General features: G+C 48.2%; 8 protein-coding genes across 8 annotated transcripts; 4 read left to right on the top strand and 4 right to left on the bottom strand.

Annotated features, from left to right (window-relative positions):
- Positions 1 to 973: 973 nt before the first annotated feature.
- Positions 974 to 3,064, bottom strand: UA08_08152 (Pyruvate kinase; the record flags this gene model as incomplete). The annotated part of the gene is made up of 8 exons (XM_020263044.1): positions 974 to 986; positions 1,052 to 1,375; positions 1,435 to 2,268; positions 2,364 to 2,485; positions 2,568 to 2,648; positions 2,714 to 2,760; positions 2,835 to 2,879; positions 2,941 to 3,064. The coding sequence occupies 8 exons, from the start codon at positions 3,062 to 3,064 to the stop codon at positions 974 to 976; spliced, it is 1,590 nt and encodes a 529-aa protein (XP_020116732.1).
- Positions 3,065 to 3,600: 536 nt separating this feature from the next.
- UA08_08151 (hypothetical protein) lies at positions 3,601 to 4,557 on the top strand (the record flags this gene model as incomplete). Its single annotated transcript, XM_020263043.1, has 4 exons — positions 3,601 to 3,728; positions 3,941 to 4,056; positions 4,111 to 4,153; positions 4,365 to 4,557. The coding sequence occupies 4 exons, from the start codon at positions 3,601 to 3,603 to the stop codon at positions 4,555 to 4,557; spliced, it is 480 nt and encodes a 159-aa protein (XP_020116731.1).
- Positions 4,558 to 5,239: 682 nt separating this feature from the next.
- On the bottom strand, positions 5,240 to 6,732 carry UA08_08150 (hypothetical protein; the record flags this gene model as incomplete). Its single annotated transcript, XM_020263042.1, has 2 exons — positions 5,240 to 5,361; positions 5,421 to 6,732. The coding sequence occupies 2 exons, from the start codon at positions 6,730 to 6,732 to the stop codon at positions 5,240 to 5,242; spliced, it is 1,434 nt and encodes a 477-aa protein (XP_020116730.1).
- A 1,047-nt stretch (positions 6,733 to 7,779) lies between these two features.
- On the top strand, positions 7,780 to 10,134 carry UA08_08149 (hypothetical protein; the record flags this gene model as incomplete). The annotated part of the gene is made up of 1 exon (XM_020263041.1): positions 7,780 to 10,134. One exon carries the CDS (start codon positions 7,780 to 7,782, stop codon positions 10,132 to 10,134), a length of 2,355 nt encoding a protein of 784 aa, XP_020116729.1.
- Positions 10,135 to 10,577: 443 nt separating this feature from the next.
- UA08_08148 (hypothetical protein) lies at positions 10,578 to 11,799 on the top strand (the record flags this gene model as incomplete). Its single annotated transcript, XM_020263040.1, has 2 exons — positions 10,578 to 10,818; positions 10,910 to 11,799. The coding sequence occupies 2 exons, from the start codon at positions 10,578 to 10,580 to the stop codon at positions 11,797 to 11,799; spliced, it is 1,131 nt and encodes a 376-aa protein (XP_020116743.1).
- Positions 11,800 to 11,980: 181 nt separating this feature from the next.
- UA08_08147 (Homoisocitrate dehydrogenase) lies at positions 11,981 to 13,265 on the bottom strand (the record flags this gene model as incomplete). The annotated part of the gene is made up of 4 exons (XM_020263039.1): positions 11,981 to 12,827; positions 12,896 to 13,065; positions 13,137 to 13,177; positions 13,241 to 13,265. The coding sequence occupies 4 exons, from the start codon at positions 13,263 to 13,265 to the stop codon at positions 11,981 to 11,983; spliced, it is 1,083 nt and encodes a 360-aa protein (XP_020116742.1).
- Positions 13,266 to 14,341: 1,076 nt separating this feature from the next.
- Positions 14,342 to 16,303, top strand: UA08_08146 (hypothetical protein; the record flags this gene model as incomplete). Its single annotated transcript, XM_020263038.1, has 1 exon — positions 14,342 to 16,303. The coding sequence occupies one exon, from the start codon at positions 14,342 to 14,344 to the stop codon at positions 16,301 to 16,303; it is 1,962 nt and encodes a 653-aa protein (XP_020116737.1).
- A 1,446-nt stretch (positions 16,304 to 17,749) lies between these two features.
- Positions 17,750 to 18,950, bottom strand: UA08_08145 (hypothetical protein; the record flags this gene model as incomplete). The annotated part of the gene is made up of 3 exons (XM_020263037.1): positions 17,750 to 18,668; positions 18,762 to 18,833; positions 18,898 to 18,950. 3 exons carry the CDS (start codon positions 18,948 to 18,950, stop codon positions 17,750 to 17,752), a joined length of 1,044 nt encoding a protein of 347 aa, XP_020116736.1.
- Between the last annotated feature and the right edge of the window lie 491 nt (positions 18,951 to 19,441).

The raw sequence follows: 19,441 nt of genomic DNA, 5'->3' as shown, positions 1-19,441 counted from the left end.
AATAAAAATAATAAACATCTCTGCAAGTAACCACCTCCAAGGGTCCCAATAAACTAATCTTTGTGCACATCGATAATTAGGTGGGAAGATCAAAAGCATCGGCAAATCTCGGAATCCCGCTGCGTTTAGTTTAACTTTAGGACCTCGGTCCAAGGGGAAAGAAAAAGGCGACGAATATTTAGTTTGGCCTGTAATTCACTAACTACGCATTTACGCAATTGCCCCTTGGGTAGCATAATATAATATATTTATTCTTTTTTTCTTCTTTTCCCCCCCCCTTCCTCGTTTCCAATATTCTTTTAGAGAGGTAATACCTGGATATTGAGAGGTTTTGTTTTACGGATTTGAGTATTCGCCTCATATGGTCAGATACCTATCTATCATCTTGGGAATCAGATCCGGATCAGATTAGATCTGGTTCAACCGACTAAATTGGCCGACATTGCATGATGTTTTGAAAGAACGATTTATCCAGACAGACTCACCGACTGACACTCTAGATAGGCAGGTTTAATTTTGGTGATACTTGGGTTAATGAAGAATACACACCAGGACATTAATTGTTCTACCACGCAAGACAAGTCGGGACGAGACGGAACGAACGAGACCAAACGCTTACTGGTCTATGAAATCACGCACGCATACCTGCCGACTTATCATGCAGAAACCCTTTACGAGAGAGATCAATTTGATTATACGCGAGTCATAAATACGAGAAACAAAACCGAGAGAATCCGCACAATGAACCACAATTCCTCTAAACCTGAACGGCGAAGCGGGAGAGAAGAAAAAGAACAGATTTCCAAATAAAAAAGTTTCTCTTTCTAACGGTGGAGGGGACAAAAAAGAAAGCAAAGAAATGTGAACAAGTCAACGAATATTGTTGCATTTAGCTTCGTGATATTCATATCTGCACGACTAGCCTATTCTCTGCGCAGACCGAGGTTTTGGCTGGAACTACATTTCTTCTGCTTCATGGGTCATTCCTGTACGGAGTCAGCAAAGATGCAAAGGACGAAAGATAAGAGCCAGAAAGAGGGCAGGCACTTACTCATCCAGACCAAGGCTCTCTTCAGCAGGGACAACACGGATGGTGTTGGTGTGGCCCTGACCACCGCGCCAACCCTGGACACAGACAACGCTGTCGCCGCGGTTGATGACGCCAAGCTTGATACCGTTGGAGATACCCCATTTGAGACGACGGTCCACATCCTCCTGCCAAATCTTGACGTTGAAGTCGGGCTTCTTCTCGGGGAAGTAGAAGGGGTACACGCCACGGTACAAGTGCGAATACCGAGAAGCAACCTCGTTACGGGTGATCATGATGATAGGGCAGACGGGACGGTACTTGGCCAACAGACGAGCGGTTTTTCCACTAGTTCCAAGTCAGCGATCCGATCGATAATAAAAAGAAACAACGGCGACTTTTCCTACCTAGTGGTCAAGACAAGGATGGCACCGGCATTCAATTCCAAACTGGCACTGACAGCCGACATGGCAATAGCCTCAGAAGTGTCAGCTGGGCGAGGGCAAAGAGTTCGCAACTCGTCAAAGACGTTGAAGTGAGGAACTGCCACTTCGGCCACCAAACAGGTCTCGTGCATCATGCTAACGGCCTCGTTGGGGTAGTTACCCTTTGCGGTTTCTCCCGACAACATGACACAGTCAGCGCCGTCAAGAACAGCGTTGGCAACATCCGAGACTTCAGCACGAGTTGGGCGAGGGTTATATGTCATAGACTCAAGCATCTGGGTAGCGCAGATGACGGGCTTGGCCTTCAAATTACATTTGGCGATCATCATCTTTTGGGCAATGAACACCTTAGGGGCGGGGATCTCGATACCAAGATCACCACGAGCGACCATCACACCGTCAGTCTCTTCGAGAATCTCATCAAAGTTGTTGACACCCTGTTGGTTCTCGATCTTGGCAATGATCTGAATCTCCTTACCTTCCTCGCCGAGGACTTTACGGATTTCCTTAATGTCCTCGCCGCGGCGGATAAATGAGGCAAAGACCATGTCAACCTTGTTCTTAACACCAAATCGCAAGTCGTTCTTGTCCTTCTCGGACAAGGCGGGGAGATCAACATCAGTGCCGGGAAGGTTGACACCCTTACGAGAAGAGATGTTGCCATTGTTGAGGCACTGTGCGCGAATCGTCTTGTCGTCGACCACTTCCACGACTTTCAAGGAAAGGATACCGTCATCGACGTAGATGAGTTTGCCGGGTGAGATCACCTTGCTGATGTTCTTGTAGTCGACATACCTGGGGACAAAGGAAGGACATTGGTCAGTGGCTACCTCAGTGCAGAAACCCACTCCGAGGGCTTATGTGTGTGTGGTCTGAAAGGATGTACATACATGTTCTTGTTGTCACTGGCAGTGGCATATTTGTCATCAGTGGTGACGTTAAGGATTGCTCCAGCAGCAATGGGGAAATCCTTGTCGTCAACTGTGTTTCCGGTACGGATCTCAGGTCCTTTCTATACGATCATTGAGACGTTAGAGAAGATCAATGATGAGAAGCTCAGCACAAGGCCCACGAATAAAAGAAGTCCAACTTACGGTATCAAGGGCAATGGCGACAGGACGGCCGGGCTGAGTACGCTCGGCTTCCCTGGCATTGTCAATAACGGATTGGTGGTACTATGAGAATGAATACAGATTAGACTGGCTATATTTGGAGGCTAGACGGACAGTCAAGAACCAACCTCGTACGAGCCGTGAGAGAAGTTCATGCGAACAACATTGAGACCGGCTAATTGAGGCGGGGGTCAGTCTTGTTTGATTGCAAGATGGCTAGGCAGGTAAAAATTGGGTCCGCGGTGATACCTTTGCGGAGCTCATTAATCTTCTCGACGGAGTTGGTCTTGGGGCCTGGCAGGAGAGCGAGAGTTAGCACGGCAGTCCATTGATCAGGACAGGACAATACACATACCAATGGTACAGATGATGGAGGTACGACGATAGTTTCGATCTGGGACCCTCTCAGTATCAAGATGGGAGTACCATTCCAGCTTCATGCGGTTGGTAAGGTGATCGAAGGAGTTGGTGACAGCCATTGCGAACGACTGTGCAACGTAGAGAGACGGGGGGGAGACAGAAAGATTCAGCGAGGTGGAAGCCTATCCAGAATCCGGATGGGGTGCAAAGTTGGGTCGTAGATGCGAGGTGAGTAGAGTTCACTCCTGGATTAAAAGGAAGAGAAAAGCCGCGAGGGTGTTGGAGGTGGTTGACCGGCGAGGGGAAGACCCGTGGGCGGCAGCAAAAACGCAGTTGGCCCAAGCACTGATTAGGACTAGCGCCGCACTTTTTTCTTCTAAGAAGAGACACGGCTACGGACAAGATGCTCGGCTACGTACTATTTCTTTTTTTTTCTTTGCAGATACGAGTATTGCATACTAATAGAAATATTTATTATTACTATCGCTTTTGTTCTTCGTCTAGTTCCTGTCCTTAGTCCGATAATGCATGAAGGCATAAAATCCTGATTATAAACTCCGCGACGATCCGGTGAGCGTTTGCAGCCTCTGGTCTACATGTACAGCAGTTGTAGTTAGCTTAGGTAGTTAGCTCTACGACGTAGAAAAAGCTCATAATGTCTCGTGATCTCGCCCACGGTTTCTCCGGGGTCCTCACGGGGTACTGTGCGCCGGTGGCCCCCTTCGTGGGTGTTAAGAGCATCTCTCGTCTGTTGAACATTCAATTGGGGTTGATTATGGAGGGGTAAAATGGAGCGGTCGCTGATTGGCTGCAGCCCTTGTTATCGGCCTGGTGGCCTGAGGCTGCTATCATCACATGACTCGGCCCGCTGGTTGCCCCGTGACCGCCGACTGGCAGCATCAATCTGCAACTAGCTACAAGCAAGAGAAAATAATAACAGGCTGGATTTCCAGGTCTTCACAGTCTGCATAATTTCATCCTCTTATTCTATCCAGTCACGATGGTTGTACGTTTACACATTTATCTCCCGACATACACCAACCTGATGCATTGGCTGACTGGAAGATTCAGCTCGGACGTTTATCACATTACGCGTTTGACGCAGTGCTGAGTATGTATACAAACTTCTGTTGCTTTGGGTGTTTGTACTGACGAGGTCTTTCAGTTTCTGCCTTTCTGGCAGGTATCAAGCGATCAACTGGCCTCACGTATGTCCATGTCCATGTCGTCCCGAGCCTCTCATACACAACGACAATCTGCCTGTGGCCAAAAATAAAGGAATAGCAATGGAATGGAAGATACTAACTATTGCACGTCCGCCCCCAACATCGGCTCTCCCCTTTTCTCCCTCCCTGAGTCCTTCGAGTCTTTCAAATCTTCAGCCTTGCGAAGGTGAATGCATACATATCGCGGATGAAGGGGGGCAAAGAAAAGAGGCAGGGCCGATGTCTTCAGGACCCAAGCGCACAGCCCCAGTCTTAATGCAGACAAAATCACCGATAGCAAGGATATCAAGCGGTGGATAGAAAGTTACCTCGGAGTCGGCGAATGGGTGATGGACCAATCCGTTGCAGTCCTGGGTTCGACCTCGTACTTTGAGCGACGACGTTAGAGAAATAAATGGAGATTCAGAAAGGAGCAGAAATCTTTAACTTGGATCCGACAGACGACTTGCACAACGGTCAGATCTCGCATTTACCGGTTTCGGCGTTCTTCGCGCGGTTACAGACAGCGTGGAGATGTATAGGTGAAATGAAACACAGAAAAGAAGAAGAAGACCGGTGTCACTATTATATTGCTCTCGATTGCTATGGAGTGTATATACCTCGGCGTTGGGCTTTTCATTCACTTGCAGCAGCTTCTCTTCACTCACCTCGACGATCCTGCCTTTCTGATGTGATGACGAGGACTTGCATGGGACACGAGTGATTCGTCATGGACAGAAAGACGTCTTTCATTTTCGTTATTGTTACTGCGACGTTCTTTTTATGTTTCTTGCTATTGTTGCATGAATACCAATATAGTTCTTACGAAGCAATCATGAATATACGAGCCTTACAAAGCATAGTACCCTGATATCGTAGATTGCTCCAGAAGAAAGAAGGAATTAGGAATCTACCTAGACAGCGGTTGACTGGGTTTCTATCATATGCAGGGGTGCGACGCCATCTTGTCAAGCGAGCTGTATTCCATTATTAATTTGCAAGATATATATATATATAATCTATTGAATTTACACCAGACAAACGAAAAGAAGGTAGAATAATCTACTTTGCACTTCATTCATTCATTCGTCATATCTTCGTGAATTGATCAATATCGACCCGTCGGAAATATGAGATGTGACGCATCGGCTCCCAATATTGCGCCACACAATCCGGGGAAATGAGGAATAATTGGGTCTTGACCCATCGATCTATAACAGCTCGGTTAATTCCCGTATAAATAAGACATTCTCAGAGGGGGCTGTCTTACCATCGGTATAATGTTGAAACGCAATATGGCCCTTGCTATTCACAACGCGAGCACCCCGGAACTCCTCGTCCTGCGAAACGCTGATTAAACCTTTGGGACCAATATCTTCTGCCACGAAAGATATTTCGCCGCGGGGGATATTCGGGTCACCCGTCAGTTTGATACCTTCGAGACGACCCTGGAATTTGACGCCGTCAATTTCATCAACATCGTTACTGGCCTGTGCGTCTGGCAGACTGGCACGCTCAAAAGCGTCTTCTCCACGTCCATTGAGTAAAGACACCTCTTCCTCTTCGTCTTCGTCGTCCCAGTCCGGACGTGTGCCTCCTAGCATGGAACGCAGGTGTCGTCTGGCATTGTTTGATAATGGTGCTGGTTCACCGGTATCCCGTTGTAAAAAGAGAAGGAATTCGCATCCATGGAAGTTATAGTCTCCAATCCAAATACCCTGGAACGGTTTTTCCTTTGTAGGAGTGTAGAGCGCGGGATCAAGAGTCGCAAATATAGATAGGTGATCCCCAGGCTGCCGGGGAAGTATAACTTGACCCAGACCGAAGTGGAGCCACTTACGGAGATAAAAGCTGGTTTCTGAGATTTGCCTGGGGTTATCAGAAAGTTTCTGGATATGCTGAAGTGTCTCAGACTTGTCATCGGCGAGAAGTTCATGGTTTCGCCGGAGAGACTTTTCGCCGGGGATTGTAACGGGCGGCCAAAGAAAGTCATTTCGCACGCGTGGAGAAATACCCAGACTTCCACGACTGAGCGAAAAAGAGCTGCAGACACCGGCGCTTTGGCTTGCCATAGACATTCTGAATTGATCCGGAGAGTACTGACGATCCTGGGGACGCAGTCGCTCCGGATTCCGCAGCTCAAGGACTGGATCATCTACCCATAGACGCAAGCGTGGATTGAAAGGCTGAATGGCAACTTCCGGATTGGATTTCCATTCTACACTATTTTTATCCCTCAGTTCAGCCAGCAAGCGAAACGCCTCAATGACGCCGCGTCGATTATCGTAACGAGCAATAATTAATTTGCCAGTATATTCATTATCGGAGAACCATATCTTATTCCTGGGGAGGAACCAGTATGGGTGATGGGCGGAATAAAGGTCCCGAAAGGAAGAAAAAGGGCCCGGTTTGGTGATTGTGTGAGGGAGATTGGCATTGACCAAGCGTTCCCATAGCTTGTCATCCTGGGCTTGCCGGTATAGCGCTCGACAAGTTGCAGAGACCGAGACCACATCTGGTGCTGGAAGAAGCGACAGCACGTCTTGGAGCAGCTCGTCGGGCAAATCTGTCAGTTGCCTCATTCTGCTGGTGTTGATATCGCCATCCAGCTTGGGTCCGTCATCTAAGCTTCAGAAAGATGGCAGCATTATAAGTGGGCGATAAGCAATGGAGCTCATTGCATTTGTGACTGCACTATCTGTTTAGCTCAACTTGGTGAATCTGGAGTTGGGCGTGCACTAGGTAGAGAAGAGGGGGGCGATTATATATCATTCTGAATAGTAAGTTAGTCACCTCTCCGTGATGCCTGAGGCCGTCAATGATGGTGGCACCGTGGACAGTGACCCCGATAGCGGCTAGACTAGGCTCAAAAGAGGTTAGTATATCGTCTCTCCCTTGCTTGAACTTTTGAAGCTTGAGTCCCGTGACTCCACGCGTGAGACTAGCCTGAAACGTCGAGAAAGCTTCCAGACGCGTCTCGGCCAATCATCTTCCAAGCCTCAAAGAGCCCTTCGACTCCAAAACAAACAAAGATCGATCATTTGTGGCTGTTCGCGCTGCAATTGGATAAACGGCGAATAGTGAATCATTGTCACAGGCTAGTGTGCTATGTACTGAATCAGCGTTGTTTAATTAGCTACCTCGTCTTTCTTTTAGCTTCGTGATATCGTTCCAATTTGAAAGGCCGCGAAATCTTTGTTTACGCTTTCCTAATTGGTCCATGTCCGTGCTGGATATGGTGGACTATACCTACAGAAGGTTTTGAGGACTGTGTAGGTCTGCTGCCTATTTTCCTAGTTCCTGGTACATTCGTGCATTGTCCAGAGCTAGTATTTGTTTGTATACAGTCCCACGCTCTTTTGTTTTCTTTATTCTCCTTTTGTTCTCTGACCTGATAATGCTTCCTACATAAGCCGCCTGCTTAGATATAAGAAAGGCTGATACCTTACGTTTTCTACGCCATATTTTATTCAACACCGCACAACAGTGCTCTTACATACTATATATTCTCCATAGCTGTACATCTATATATTGTGTATTGAGGTATGTATATCTCTTGTCTTCCACTCTGGCTACCTAGGTATGTTGGCTAAATTATTGGATATAGCAACACTACATTGACTGAAACGATGGACATCCAGCTTGAGAACAGAAGCGGCCGGAAGAGGAACCGCACTGCTTCGGCAGACCCGAGCTCGTCGTCGCCTGACACAAACGACGCGACCACTGAGAGGAGTGAAACCCTCGACGATGACAATGATGGCCAGGGACAACAGCAGCAGCAACAGCCGCCGCCGCCACAAGAGACCGGGCCAAGTCAATTGCCCTCGCCTGACCAAACACCCAAACGGGCGAAGAGAGTCCGTTTCTCAGAGCCAGTCCTTGCCATACCTAGTCGGAGTGGGTCTCTTAGCGGAGCGACAGGTCTTACTCCGACGTTTATGCGCACGTCTATAGATGCAGGCCAATCTCAAGAAAATGAAGAAGAAGAAGAAGAAGAAGAATCTCAAACACCTTCCCGTCGTAATCGGCGGAGATCGGCTCCTTCAACAGTTCCCGGGACCACTTTGATAGACCCTGTACGGACGAATCCCACCCACGTGCAATACTATCCCATGAGACAGATTTTGGACGGGAGAGTAGCACGCAGACTTTGGCGCAGCGGCCTCAGCGAGGAACAGAATGCTATAGAGAGGGAAAAGAAAGACGAGAAGAAAAGTTTGCAGAAGGCACGCGCGCAAATCGAAGCATTGGAAAGAAAGGTGGAATTCTATGAATCGGCTCAAGCCAATACTAATGATATTTCCGACAACTTTGACACCATTTTAGTCGGAGACGATAGTACGGTGGATGACTCCGTCTTTGTCTCAGAATCCCCGGTTCTAAATAACCGACACCGCGAAGAAGAGCAAAGAGGAACAGAACCCCCAGGTTTAGATCATGTGGAGGCCTCGCCGCCAACAACGTCTCCTAAAACTCCAACAGCAGATTCTTCCGTCCAAGTTGACATACAGGAGGAGGATTGTTTTGCCTCTGAGGAACACCAGCTCATGTCGGCGGAGCTATCAGCAGCCAGAAAAGAAAAACAAGATCTCTTTAACGAATGGCGTAAATTGAAAACAGGACAAAGCGAGTTAGAACCTAATGTGACGCCAAATGAGTCCCCTGACTCACCTCCACCGGACTTCATGAAGCAAATCGTGCCCGCCATGGCGTCTGCAATACAGCGAGCATCAAGTGCAGATCAAGCTCTAGAGATGGTCCGTGGCCAACTCTCCAATATGGGGTTCTCGGGTGCCAATGTTGATGAATTACTCTCACAGCTGCGTGAAAGCATCCGCTCTGCACGCCTGGAACTCGAGTCCGTCCTTCCTGGAGAGACGCCGGCGGGTCTCATAGACGGCAAATCCACCTTCGAAGCGTTGGTCAAGATATTGAAACAGTCCTCCGGTGCTTTGCTTACAGAACGCAAACATACAAAGTGGCTATCTGATTGCAACAAGGCACTGAAGAATCAGTTTGACAAAACCCTTGAAACACTTGAATCTGAAAGGCTGCGAGGGAAAAGGTACGAAGAGTATACTGATGCATCGGCTGAAGATATGCTTCACGTTCGAATGCGCATTCAGGAACTTGAGGCCGAGCTGGCTGAACAAGCAATTACCATTGAGAGACAGAATCAGGCACTAAAGCATTATTACGAGGAAGGCAAAAACTTTGAAGCAATCATCGAGAAATTGGAAGACGAGAAGAGGGCTGATGGTGAAATTTCAGCTTCTCGAGTTGCTGAATTGCAAGCTCAGCTTGCCAAGAAATCTGACATTGCATTGGAGCAAGCACAGGGAAACTCGGTGTTAGGGAACTATGTTGAAAGCGAGGAATATAGCACCAACGATCTAGTTGACATGGTCAAGAGACTGGAAGCGAATAATGCCCGTCTTTTAGATGAATTGGCAAAACAAGAGCGTGAAATCGAGAATCTCAATGCCCGCTTCAGCCAAGAATCGGCGTCTCTACAGTCTGCCGTCATGGAACTGAAAAGGAAAAACGAATTGCTAGTGTCTCAACGCAAAGAAGAAGCCGAGTTCCGTGATGGAATGGAGCAGTTCTTCGCAAACTGGATGGAACAGGGTAAGAAGTTCCTGAGAACACAACACTGGAGCGCACGAGCACGAAGGGAAAAGTTGGGTAATGGCTCGAATTCAGCAGATCTCCGTCCCCTAGCAAATTCGCCAACCAAGGCCATTCGAGACGGGTGGTCAAATGTCCGACTGGGTCGTGGCAAGGACTGCCGCACTCTCATCACTGGTGATCCTGAGAGAGGAGCCCGTGGACGCGATAGTGGGATTGACCTCCTTGATGACAGTTCTCTAGACCCCGGTGCTGTCACTCGGACTCGGGAGAAAGGCGACGAAGGAGGTGATCCTATGGACGAACTTCTTGACGTTGATCAGGGAGAAGAAAATATCCAGCAGGCTGAATAAGCTTGATAAACCTTCTCTATCCATGCTTTGGGTAGATTTCCTTTGTATAATATCTTCATTCTCTTGTATTACCTCTGTACACACCAAGGCAGGTCGGGTCTTTTGCAATTGTCTTTATATACTTGCTCTCATTTTCAGCTCGCAAACAGCTTATCCTCTGTGGAAAAAATGTACAATATGATTATCAGTTTTAGATAAGGAAATCTACGTGCCTACCTCTTTCTTCCATGACTTTCCGGTTCGGGGATGTTTTTTTTTTTTATTTTATTTCCGCATTTGGCAAAGCGTGGGAGAAGCTCTGAATGACGTCGATATGGGTCACGAGGAGGTGACGGCCGTTTTGTTGCTCTCGTCCCTGGCTTTCCCAGGGATAATTGTGAGTTTTTTATTATATGGCTATATTATACACTAGATATTCATTCAACAAGGAGATTTGGAAGAAAATGTCCAGCTGGTTTGGAGGGAGTCATGGCAACAACAGGAACAGCAACAACGACAACGACAACGACAACCAGAGCAGCACCAGCACTCATAACCCTACAAACTATCGTCTGAAGGTGACTGCAGGATCAGAATACGATGTCAAAACACACCAGCTCGTTCCTGTTAACGCAGACGAAACCTTACGCATTGAAAGCGAGCATGCCGTGATTCATCTCTGCGTGCGTATCCGCGACTACACAGGTGAGTAACCGTGCATTCGGTGAAATTTCGAGATCGGGGTAAGTTTGTTCGATATACAGCTGACCCCTCAATCAAATGAACTAAAAACAAGGCCTACCAAATGGCTCACCCGCGACAAACAAATACTTCTCGCACCCCCTTCACCAAAACGATCAATACTCCATCTGCTTTAGCTTCACACCCAAACACGATATCAACGGCAACAACCTCGTCTTTGGCAACGACTTTAGTCGACCTATTCGTGATAGCATACCGCCCGGTTTCAGCACGGCCTTGCGGATTGTGAAATGGGCCATCGATCCTGCTCTAGATGGGGATCCGTATGCCGACAAGCCGTATTTGTATAGTCCCGGTCTTGCGTCGTGGAATTACTTTCGTATCGGCGATAAAGTTCAGCATAGCGACAACAAGCACAAAGAAACGTCATCCATGAATGTGCATGACCTCGTGGTCGAGGAAGGAGCCGACGGTAGCGGAGAGCAGACTAGAAGCGAGAAATTCCAAATCCCCAGTGACTCAGCTCAGAGGAGAAAGCATTTTCTGGATGAGAATATTCGACAGGAATTCATTTTTGAGAAGGACAGACAGTACCTGGTCGATTTTGGAAATCCATATTTAGGGTTCAATGGTGATTCATACATATTCCTTTCCTCATTTCTGATCCCAGTATCGAACAAAGCTAACGCAGCAGATTGCCCTCGCAAAACAGATTTTACACTTCGCCTTCCCGGGTTTCACCTTCACGTGGCCGAGTATATTGACGCGAAGAAGCATAAATTACGATACACGCTCAAAGACAGGAAAACAGACCAGACTTACCTGGTAGTCCTACTTACGCTGTTGGTGCGTGGTTCCGAAGAGGAGGTTCGTGAGCGAGATGATTCGTCCAGTGAGAGGGGCAGTAGTCGAGAGTCGTCATTAGAAAGAGATGATAAGCATGGTCACTCGCATCAAGAAGGGCGACAGGGTGATGTAGATTGATGTGTTGTAACATGACAGTAACCTGTGAGGCGGATACTTGCAATGGCGGTTTTCTGACCTGTTTTTGATTTCGTTGGCATCCACGATACAATATCTAACAAAATATCATACACCAATGGGTTAATGTAGAGAAGAAATTTTGCATCACTGTTCACCACCATATATAGAGTACTTTTTATAATTACAATTTCTTCAGCACGTCTTCAAGAACCTCTTGCGTTGTGGCCTTTCCACCAAGATCAGGGGAAAGCAACTTGCCCTCGTCAAGGTTAGCATCGACGGCAGCATAGATCTTGGCGGCAGCAGGCTCCTCGCCCAGGAACTCAAGCATAAGTGCCACGCTGCGGAGAGTGGCAATAGGGTTGGCAATTCCCTGCCCTTCAATGTCGGGTGCACTACCGTGGCATGGCTCACCAATGGCAAAGCCATCACCAACATTAGCACTAGGGACCAGACCCAAGCTGCCAACCAAGGCTGCAGCACCGTCGGACAGAATGTCACCGTAGAGATTGGGAGCGACAATAACATCATAGTAACCTGGCTGACGGAAGAGCTTGTACACCATGGAGTCGACAATTTGTTCCTCCACGCCGACAGAGCTGTACTTGGAGTTTGCAAGGGCTTGGCGAGCAGTTTCACGGAAGAGACCATCAGTTTGAGACAAGACGTTGGACTTGTGAGTGATAGTAACCGTGGGCTTGGAAATATGAGATGTTCCCGGCGAAACTTGGCGGATCTTCTGTCGTCGTAGGGCGATTTCTCCGGCCATGGTAGCAATTCGGGAGGAGGAGCGTTCCGAGATACGCTTGATAGCCTCGGCAACCTTACCGTTGGGGCCCTCGAATGTCTTTTCCTCCTTCACGTAAAGGTCCTCAGTGTTCTCGCGAACGATGACAAGATCAATTGGTGATCCGGTTGCACTGCCACCAGCGGTGGTCTTGACGGGACGGACATTGGCATAGAGATCGAGACGCTTGCGGAGAGCAACGATTGGGGAAGAGTAACCAGCAACTTTGGTGCTGGGTGAGCTATTGAACAAGATAACCATTAGGTTCTTTCTTAATTCACATCCACACGGGATAGGCTGCATAATTACCTGACTGCACCGAAGAGAGCGCCGTCGCATTCTTTCTTCAACACCTCCACAGTCGTGTCCGGCAGCGCAGTGCCGGTCTTCTCGAATGTCGCGAAGCCGGCATCAAGGTCGACAAAGGAGAACTTAAGACCCAACGATGCTGGGAGAGATTCCAAAAGTCGTCGACCGGCCTAGAACGGACAGAATCTGTGAACATGCTGCCAATGCGACTATTGTTGACACAGTGAGTATGTATACATACCGGAATGACCTCTCGGCCAATGCCGTCTCCGGGGATTAAACCTGCATGATGATGACCCGGTCAGCCTCAACCACTCGCACATCTCTGAAATGGACGCAATTGACCTATGCGCAGTGTTCTGGCAGCCATGCTTGCTGTGCTTTTGCTTTGACGTGAGAATAGAATGTCCGATTACGGAAGATCTGCCCGCACTTTTTTTGCTGGAACATCGTAATTCCGCCCGGCCCCGGTGCGGAACGCGGGACTCATCGCGCGTTCCGATTGGCTGGCGGCGAAGCCTCCCCTGGGAACTATTGAAATTCGATGTAAACAAAACAGAACAAAACACTCGACTTTTTTACGCGAGAAGATGGAAAACTCAGAACACAGACGCCGACTCGAGTATATGGCATCGATGCTGCAGGAGATAGCTCTTGCGGACATCTGTCTGTCCCGTCGTTGTGCGAGAAACAGCCTGGATCCCAGCAACGCGTCGTTTCACGTAAGGTGCTGCTGATTGCGTTAGGGATCATGCAAATAGAATATGCGCACGCCGTACGAGCACTTGCAAATTTGATTCGAAGCACAAGAACCAGCTACGTACTCAGATGGCTGACTGCCAGTCAATCTCCGAGCGTTACAACTTGCAGGCCAGGAACGAATATCGTAGTACGATGTAGTTCTAGCTATAGCATGGTGTCAACACTGTCACGTCCCCCGCAGTGAAGCACCACTGCAATAGACGGCCAGATTGCGCGTGAATTTCGCGTGTCCATGGCCATGTTCATAGAAGCAATAAAATCCATAATACATTATAATCACGGCGTAGGATGGAAAAGCAAGATCGAACCACCGGGACGGTTCTCCGGGGAGGGGGTTGACGGTGATCAGTGATCACCCCTGGCGGCGGCCCAGACCGGCGTTAAGTAATAAGAAGTCGGCCCCCCTGGAGACCTCGTCCCTCTTCTCAACGACTACCACCACACATGGACACGTCGTCCGCTTCGGCCCTTTTGCACCTCGATACCTGCGCGATATTATCTCTGTCCACCCCCTTAATACGACACTCACTCAGCTGTTATCTTCCCCGTCGTCGAGCCCCGTCCGCGAGACGGCTGGTTCTCGCTCGCTCGCCCTCTGACCTACGCTGATCCTGTGAAAGATCCCACCTCGAGCTCGTGCTATTGCATAAGCACCCCCCCCAAGTTTTTATTCGGCACTATACAATGTCTGCTTTGCCAGCTTCCGGTGGTGTTCGGAGCCTTTTGGCGAAATTTGAGAACACAAATAACAACAGCAGCAACAACGGCGCTGATGTCTCCCCTTCCCGCGGCCGCTCGTCTTTCGAGTCGAATGACAATGCTGCCAACAGGCCTCTGTCCAAAGTGCGTGCAAGCTTCGTTTCTGTTGAGAGGAATGGTCAAGGCTCTCCTACCCCCGGCATGCTGCGAAGGACTGAAAGCTATGGGACAGATGCCGACTCGAGCCAGCGCTCTGCCACTATGTCACCCATCGAAAAGTCCTTGGCATCACCCTTCAGCCCGTCTCCTCAAAAAATACGCACTGCTCTTGCCGCATTTCAGGGTGGTCCAGTTAAGAGTGTTAATGAAAAGCTTGCATCTTTAGCCGTTGATGATAAAGAGAGTCCCCAGCCATCAACTGCCACTAAAGAGTCCGGGACCATACAAGAACCATCACCCGTCGTGGCTGTTGATAAGCCCTCGAATAAGCCCGCACATGGTGTCCCAAAAAAGCAGCCTCCTTCAATGACAATCAAAAAGAGTGCATCCACGATGTCCATTCCAAAAGAACCATCTACAAGCAAAACTACAATCAACAAGACAGCTGCCAAAGAGAGGAAGCCCGCAGTAACACCTACGAGGTCGGCTACTACAACAATACGTCCTACGGCTCATGCCGATAAGCCTACCACTACTACAAAAAGGGCTGCTGCCGCGAAGAGCACCGTTCCCGCTGCCCGGCCAGACCGTTCTAAAACGCCGTCTCAAGATCCCATAAAAAAGCCTACTATTCAACCATCTCCCCAGAGCAAGCCGGCCTCAAAATCCCCAACCCGTCCTGTACGCCTCCCTGCTTCCTTAGTGACCCCTACCGCTGCGTCGACTGCCAGAACTGGATCTCTGGCACGCTCACAGAGCCACATCAATCTGCGGAGCTCGCCCAAAACAGAAACGGCCAAAACGCTTTCTCGCAAGCCATCCACTCTCAGACCTGATGCTGCTCGACTAAGCACACATATCATTCCTGATCGGCCGAGGTCAAGAATGAGCACCACGTCCTCGCGTGCTCCTCAGGAGGAAAGTTTCCTTGCCCGGATGATGCGTCCTACTGCAAGCTCCGCAAGTAAAATGCACGATAAAGTTGAGCCGAGGAGTCCGCCGAGACTCGCGAAGGCTGCGAAATTGTCGCCAAAGAAGGAACAGCCCGCCAAAGTTGTGGAGGACAAGAGCGAGAAACATGAACAATCTCCTCAAGAACCTTCCCCCACTCCTGTTGCTGTAGAAGAGAAAGTGGAACAGCCGATAGTCCCGAAGTTACCAGTGGAAAAAGCCGTTGCAAGCACAGATAGTGGACATATCGAAAAGCCAGCGGCACCGGCGTTGGCACCAGAGGTTGAAGATCCTAAATCAGAAGCTAAAGTTTATTTGGAACAGCCATCGTCAGAGCCCCATGAGCTAGAGGTAGTGCCTGAAGTTGAGGCAGAGCCGGCTTCGGAATCTACTGTTGTGGACGTGGAGCCCCAAGCTCCCGAAGTTACGGAAGAGCCATTGCCGGAAACCACTGTTGCCGAAGTGAAATCTGAAGATGTGCAAAATCAGTCTGCGCAAAATAATAATGTGAATCACACGGGCGAAAAAGAACCGGCTTCAGCTCCAGAGACGGTTCCTGAAGAGCCCGAGAGTAATACCCAGGAGGCCGCTCAAGAGGCTGATTTGCAGCACGAAAAGAAGGAAGATGACATCGAAGAGCCAGCCGCAGAAGTCGATGCTCCTCAAGAAGAGGGGCAAGTACAACAACCGGTTGAGGAGCCCCCCAAAGATGAGGAGGTAAAATCAAGCGAATCAGCACTACATCAACCTTCAGAGGAATCAATCACAGACGTCCCTGGCGTTTCTGAGGAAGCACTCGCTGAAACCTCTGGAGAAAGCGCCACAGTCTCAGGCTGAGCCTTCACCAGATAAAGAAAACTAAACTACAACATAGCTGCATTTCCTATAAAAAAGGGAGACATGTTGTCTAAGACTTTTGTAGCACTTCAGCCAATTTTCGATCTTCTTTCAGCTTGTCGTGAGACCATCTCTTTATAATTGAACGGTGTTCTGGGAAATTTATTCATTGTTGGATTTGAAAATCATTTTTCATATTGCATCATCGATACACCTTTTCTTAGCGATTTCTTTTTGCCCTTTTTTGCCCCTTCCATATTAGCAATATAGCATCCTGTACTTTTGCTTCTTGCTCTCTAATCTTCTCTTCTTGTATCTACAATTTTGTGTCTTATATTTTCAACAATACATGAGAGTGGCTATTTTTGGGTTTGGTTTTCATACCTAGCTAGATATAGATATATGGAAAAAAACATTTCGGACTTGGTTTCTTCTTCTCCTTCTTTTATAGAGGCCTAGCCACCAAACGATTGAGGACTACTATACTTCTCGAAAAGCTTTTCAGTGTCGAGCTTACTTACATGAGACTATGTCAAACCAGTTAGTTATTTCAGCGCACTTCTTGGAAGAGGCGACTCTTCAGCAAAAGGATGAGACGTTACAACTCTTGCAAGCCTGAAACAGTAAATAAAGACAGAACGAGACAGTACAAAAGTTGACACTATAAGGAAAAGAACGAAATAGCATTCAAAACAGTAAAGAAACAAATTCCCCGCCCAATGACCAACTAAATTTTACGTACTGTACTGTGTATTCAGGTCCAATGAGGTCTCCATCCTTTTATGGCTCAGTCTTTCAGAGAATTCCCGGCGGAAGAAAGAGAACAGAAAGACTGATACAGCTTAGCACAGATCTATACGATATCCTTCTCTAGGGGTTGTTGTTGCTGTTTGGTAACAACGCCTGGATTTGTACAGCAGAAAGCCATCCCATCTTTATCCGCTCATGTGCGCTTATTCCGGAAGTATAATGGCACAAGAAGAAAGAAAAACATTCCTGTAGGACTTGGATATCTCCTGGCAATAGGCAACAAAACAAACGATAACAAGAAAACAAGAATGAGAAAGCCCGAGATCCCCGTATATGGTCCAGATAGGTGGGAAATAGTGATTCCCTTCTTCATCATCATTATCAAAGTGACATAGTCCAGGCTTCTTCAAGTCCAATGCCAACTGGTTCAGTTCAATTTGGTAAGAAATAGGCCGTGGCATGCATTTGCTCCGTCGGAATTTTTGAACCCCTTTTTGCTCTGCTCTGGTCTGTCGAGCTTGCTCCATAGGCTGTCTGTTGCACTTGTGGACTGTTCCGTCTTCCCCCCCACTCCTTTTTTTAGCAGGGGTTCGTCTTGAACGGTCGTGACTTTGGTGGATAAAGCGTATATAGAGGGCAGAAAATAGATTATAGAATCAGAAGATTTGGGGAAAAAAAGATGCTTGAGGGTTGCTCTCAAGTAGCGAATTTAACACGACGGTTCTGTCGGTCCTTGATACGTCTCTCAGTCTCCTGGTAGAGACAATCCAGGTATTCCATGGCAGTAGCATCCTTGAGGATTTTGGCAACCTGAGTTCCAGCGGAAATAAGCTGCAGGACATTCCGGTCATCCTTTATAGGCCTGGACTGATGCTTGGCGGCATGCCGCATTTCCAAGGAATTCTCCAAAACGGTAACAAGCTGCTTGATCTGGCCATTATGAAGTACCCGGGCAGGAATCCGGCGCTTGGTGGCCAATCTTTTCAATAAATACACCCATTCGGTCCATTCCCGGTCTGCTGGTACCCTCACCTGTCTTTTATCCGGCTCAATAGGGATGGGAAACTGGTATCTAGCGACGAAATCAAACGCGCATTGAGAGAGGCGGTCATTAACCTCACACAAGATGCGGTCTTGTTCTGATACATCGAGATTAGTAGGCAACACGGGCAGCTCCCGCTCTTGGGCAGCTATAGTACTTGGCGATGGCGGTTCAAGGAGTTGATGCGGCCCATCGAATTCATCACGGTTGGATGGACGTCTCTGAGAATGATACTTAACACTTCCCTTGGACTTGTCAGTGTTCCGGGACCTGCCAGTTTCCACAACATATTCGCGAGTATCGTAGGATCTGGTAGGCTCCACGTCATGCATATACTCGTCCTGGAACATTCTGCCTGTCGATTCCCATTCGGAATGCACAGAGACATGACGAGGCGGTCTCCCGACAGGAGCTTGGGGGACGGAGGCGCTAGAATAGCGTCTGTGTTTTGACGAAGATGAGGGCTGAGCATAGTAAGTCCTGTAATCTATTGGATTGGCCTGCGACATGGGCCGGTTGTTGGAAGCGTCGACGTCTGCAAAGGATCGAGGATTTGGAAAGCCGCAAGCTCCACTGCCAAAGGGGAAACGCAGGGTTCCAGTCTCAGTGTATTGCGCCAAAAAAAAAAAAGAATAATAATACGGGATTCCAAAGGTCAGATTTCACCTTTGCTGGTATATCACCGGAGCAGGGGTGGCGCTTCCATAATACCCCGGTTGCGAAGGTGAAGCTGGAGCGCTATGAGGTATATTTTTAGTGAAACATAGTTACTACGCAACAGGAGTAGTTATAGTAGACTTACCCATGTCTAGGAAAGCCATCCATACCGGGAGTGGGAGAGAGATAAGGATCCATCGATGGTGCTACTCCAAGCAATGGCTGAAAGCCCAGTGGCATTGCCCGCGATGTGACGACCGGAGGCATCAGTACGAATATAAATATCACGATCAAAAATAAATTTCAAAGCCCGTCCGTCAGTTTTATGTATGAAACAGAGACAATAAAAAGACCTGTTACACGAAGGCCGGAAAATGAGCGTATGATATATCAGAAAAAAATAAAGAAGGAATATTTAGTCAAGTAAGGCAGAGACTATTAATAACACTCGAAGTTTGGGAGCGCAAATGGAATAATCACTCAACCCTCTTTAAGCGCCCTAAACTACAAAGATGGCGTCTTGTTTCTGCGAACCGGTGGCAAATTACGGGCATTGTCCATTGTTTACGACTCGGCTTTTCAAAGTAGGGCAGAGATATCGAGCATTGTTTGTCTTTCACCGCCATCTTGGGGCAGAGAAATCGTCAATGGCGCATGCCTAGGTAGGATGGGAGGGGCTAGTTGTGAGG

This window comes from Talaromyces atroroseus, assembly GCF_001907595.1.
Source record: "Talaromyces atroroseus strain IBT 11181 chromosome Unknown scaffold_13, whole genome shotgun sequence".
NCBI lineage: Eukaryota > Fungi > Ascomycota > Eurotiomycetes > Eurotiales > Trichocomaceae > Talaromyces > Talaromyces atroroseus.
The sequence above is the reverse complement of the archived record's forward strand: the minus strand, read 5'-3'. Positions and strand labels throughout refer to the sequence as shown.